General features: G+C 37.3%; 1 protein-coding gene across 1 annotated transcript; it reads right to left on the minus strand.

Annotated features, from left to right (window-relative positions):
* Positions 1 to 208: 208 nt before the first annotated feature.
* kptn (kaptin (actin binding protein)) lies at positions 209 to 3,976 on the minus strand. Its single transcript, XM_051895395.1, has 12 exons — positions 3,659 to 3,976; positions 3,495 to 3,577; positions 3,261 to 3,345; positions 3,048 to 3,102; positions 2,822 to 2,900; positions 2,655 to 2,728; positions 2,448 to 2,557; positions 2,256 to 2,351; positions 1,158 to 1,221; positions 946 to 1,081; positions 628 to 801; positions 209 to 525 (listed from the first exon to the last, which is right to left on the minus strand). Exons 1-12 carry the CDS (start codon positions 3,867 to 3,869, stop codon positions 379 to 381), a joined length of 1,314 nt encoding a protein of 437 aa, XP_051751355.1. The 5' UTR covers positions 3,870 to 3,976; the 3' UTR covers positions 209 to 378.
* Positions 3,977 to 4,412: the final 436 nt, after the last annotated feature.

The following is a 4,412-nucleotide window of genomic DNA, read 5'->3' on the forward strand; positions in this document are numbered from 1 at the left end:
AACCAAAGCCTGGGTTTAGAAATTATTTTAGAAGATTAAAAATTGACCAAAATTACTGGTGATTTTTCAAAAACATATATACCCCTGTAATTAAGACAGATAAAATGTAAATGTCCCCTGACTCCCAAGCCCCATGTCCCATCCCAAATTCAACAAAAACTACTTGAGGTCACTAGGATGTAGGATTGAAAAAGTCTGGCTACAAACATGGCACCAGCAAGAAGTAATTTTCATTTCAGTGCTTGAACAACTGCCTGTTAGATGGATAATGGCATGGATTCTTACATAAACAGAGTGAAATATTTAGCTCTTCATACAATTTCTCATTCTTAACCACGTTTGAAATAAAAATAAATATCTTTCACATAAAAGTCAGTGTTAGGTGGCTGGAGCTTTCTGTTCATCGCTGATTGAAATGGACTGCTCTTCAGTATCTGTTGGCTGTACTTTAAAAGAAACAGGCAGTCTTGATACTAAAGTGGACAATCGATGAAGAACGAGATCTGCTGTTGTTTTCAGACTGTGCTGTTGAAGGAAAAAAAATGACATGAAAAAAAAAAAAAACCAGAGGCTTAATCAACTGAAAACATCAGGATAATAATAATAAATCAGCTCAGTGATAGTCACCTGAAGTATATGCAGGCCTTTTAAGGTAAGAACAGCTAACTCTCTTAGTCCATCCCCTGCCAGGTCAAGATAAATCATTGACAGCAGGGGACTTTTAAAACTCCGTCTCCACAGCAGCTGTAACTTATTCTCAAAAGCTCCTGTTGATTGGGGAAATTTGTAGCAGAGTAGGTCCTATAGATCACAAATCAAACACAACATTGTGTATACTGGTTAGCTGCTTATATTTCAAATTACCACCAGTGTTATAAACTCTTTCATTGTAGCATACTTTTGATCCCTTGCATGTGTTTCTGTATTTTGAATCCAGCACTCTACCTGTCCATACGTTCCCAGCAGCAACTCATGCTGTCCATCGAAGTCCAGATCAACAACGAGAGCACAGAGAACCGCGTCACACTGGTCGCTTTCTGCCAAACACAGCTGTCTGCTCAGTCCATGCTGCTCTACATCCCTGAACACACACACATTATTTTACACCCAACCAGACACATGGCGCACAACAAGCAACATACTAAAGAGGCTCTAACCTGTAAACAACAGCAATCTCTATTGCACTGGTTACCAACAGATTAAATGTTTCCCTTTGACTACCTGTGGGAAAAAAGACAGATAAAGAGAGATTAATAACAATGGTCTAGAGCAGGGGGATACCATCCCCCTTGTTGAAAAAAAAACAAAAAAAAAAACAAAAAGACAAAAAAGCATCCCATCTGTAAAACCACCATCCCCATTAGATTAACAGTGTTGTGTATTATGTAAAACTTATCATGTAAATGAAATTTTAAAATGCTCTATGTGATAATTAACAAACTATAAATAACAGTGATCAACCAATTAGAACTCCATATTGTAACACTCTGCATTACAAAGAAACTATGAGCTATGTTCATACACCACTGTTTAACTCTGCAGAAACCATCCATTCAAGCCACAGCTAAGAAAGTAACTGTGAGGGACGAGAGGGAAGAGAGAGAGAAAGAGAGTGCGTTCCATTCAGAAATGATAACCCTATTGTTTTTGTCTTTACTCTTTACCATCCAATGTTAGAGCTTTAGAGCCCTAAAAAAGTGTGGGGCTCAAAAATAATTGTCAAGCAAAAGTCATTAAAAATCTATTTAAAATAAATGTGTTTTAAACTTTCTATTCATCAAAGAATCCTGAAAAAAGTATCACAGTTTCCACAAAAATATTAAGCAGCACAACTGTTTTCAACACTGATAATCATAAGAAATGTTTCATTAGCAGCAAATCGCATATTAGAATGATTTCTGAAGGATCATGTGACACTAAGATCATTTGCATCACAAGAATAAATTACATTTTAATATATATTCAAATGGAAAACAGTGATGTTAAATTGTAATTTTACTGTATTTTTGACCAAATAAATACAGCTTTGGTGAGCATAAGAGATTTCTTTCAAAAACATGTAAAAATATTTTGAATTGTAGTGTATGAATTTCTGTATGAAGCCCTTAAAAGTATAAGCTCTCAAACTCCATATTCTAAACTCACAGTGTTCTGGATGTGAGCTTTAAAACTCTAGACATGTTAGACAAAGGCATTAATACTCTCTTTGTTTTAAATACTCTTTATAACGTGATCATTTGAGCTGTATCACTCACTGTTCGTCTCTGTGTTCTGGTGCTGTTCTTTCAAAGGGAACAGCAACACAGTGGAGATGGGACTGTCATGCTGAACACGCCAGTTCTGGAGAATCTCTAATAAGGCAAATATGCAAAGAAAGCCAGAACTTTTATAAGACTATATTACATTTTAAGAAGAGAAGAGAAAAACCATGCAAGTGTGTTTCTCACCGGGTCCCTTTTTTTGGTTGACAAGAGAAAGACCCACAGAACCGTTCTGACATCCAAATGCAGTGAGGCGCCGGTTTTGATCAATACTTAAGACATCTAACCATAATACACTGCAATGCACAAAGTGCATACTAATTACCATCAAACATCTCACATAACAGCACGTCTCATCATCCAAAACTTAATTGCAGAAAAGTAAACACTCACTTGCTTGGCAACTCCTGCAGTTCAGGAAAGAGTCTTTCCACTGGCTGTTCCTCAAACTGGTGCAAAGAGGCATTCTAGAAATCAGACATAGAGGATGGACTTCAAATCTTTAGTATGAAAGTGAGAGTCAATACCTTATTCTAAATAAATTTATCAGCTGGGCTCACCTCTTTGTAAAGATGTATGCGCTGATCATGCCCACTGAGGAGAAAGACTGTCTCGCTGGATCCATCTCCACAATGCACCCTGCAAATCAAACATGTACTTCTACAAAGCTTTGTTGATTTTCAAATACCACAACACACTGCATTTCATCGATTTATATAGACCTTGACCTTACTGGCTATTTTCACTGAAACAATGAATGAATGAACAACACAATGACACACTCACTCAGTGTGATAGAGCTGGAAGGGAGTGAACTGGAGCTCCAGGTTCAGACAGCTTTCTGTCAAACAAGATGAAACAGATTATTCAGTATGGACCCACTTCAATCAGATTACCATATAATATGTAGCATATAGTACAATTTAAGACATATAATGTGTGAATTCTACCTTGTCTCAAGAAACCAGACATCACTTCAAAAATTAAAGAAAGACTCACGTGCAATAGACTCCAGGTTAAACTCTGACCCTGGTTCATAATCACAATAAATGTTAAGGAAAGGAGTTGCTTTATCTCCTGAGTCCTGGGAGGAAAGATATAAACATAAAATACATGCAGCAGAAAATGCAGCAAAAAATGTCAGCTATCATGGATGGAGAAAGAGAGTGAGCGAGTTAAAATGTCCGTCTGGTTTGAAACCAGTTACTTATGCCAGTTAACGATGAAGCACACCTTAATGAAGGTTATTCCTACAACCAGTCCTCTTTTAGGGGCTGATTTGTTGAAGGCGTCAATGGAGACGATTTCGGCGTCAACTTTATTAACAAAACAAGAAACATGTTTTGCATTAGACAGTTAAAACAAAGGACTTTCGAAGCAAACGAACGGGTTGTCACCTGGTATATATGTAAACTGAATCTCTCTAGTCACAGGTCTGATCTTCTTCTGCAGGTCTTGGTATCTGAAGCAGACTACTTTCCCCTTTAGAGTCGCTGCCAGTAACTCCTGCTCGCCTGCCTGGCATAGTCCGTATATGTTACTCTGCGAGGGAAAACGACTAAAACTGTCTTCCACAAATGGACACAAGCCTTTTATATCCGGCAACATCTTACTGGCGATCACAACAGAAATAAAAATAAAATCATCTGGATCTTACTGGACTGCCACACTAGTGACAAAAAAACAACATCCGGGTATGGGCGGGTTGTGAGTAATTTCAACCAATCATCTGTGTTTTTCGAACCACTTGACAAATCAGAGATTTCCAAATGAGGTAGTCGTCATCAGCTGTCGCCGACAATGATACCAATACACTTAAGTTTATTAAGTGCAAATATTCCACACCATCTTGTTTCTTGGTCATTTCCCATCTGACTTATTCTTTGTGGTTAAGAATATATTAAAATGAAACTACTGGGAGGTTACTGCTATTGTTCTATTAGTTAAATTTCTGTCTGCGATGAAGAACCGGGGCCTCCAACAGGGGGCGAAATGACTTGCATTAATTCATTTCCTTTATTTACAAATTCACTAAAACGCGTTATTATTCCAATTATCAGCCATCACAATGAATGAAATACTCTGACCAACATTTTGTAAGAAAAAAAAAAAAAAAAAAAAAAAAGACAAGTAGCCTAAATAAACCAACCA

Source organism: Ctenopharyngodon idella, chromosome 5, assembly GCF_019924925.1.
Source record: "Ctenopharyngodon idella isolate HZGC_01 chromosome 5, HZGC01, whole genome shotgun sequence".
In the NCBI taxonomy this organism is placed as follows: domain Eukaryota; kingdom Metazoa; phylum Chordata; class Actinopteri; order Cypriniformes; family Xenocyprididae; genus Ctenopharyngodon; species Ctenopharyngodon idella.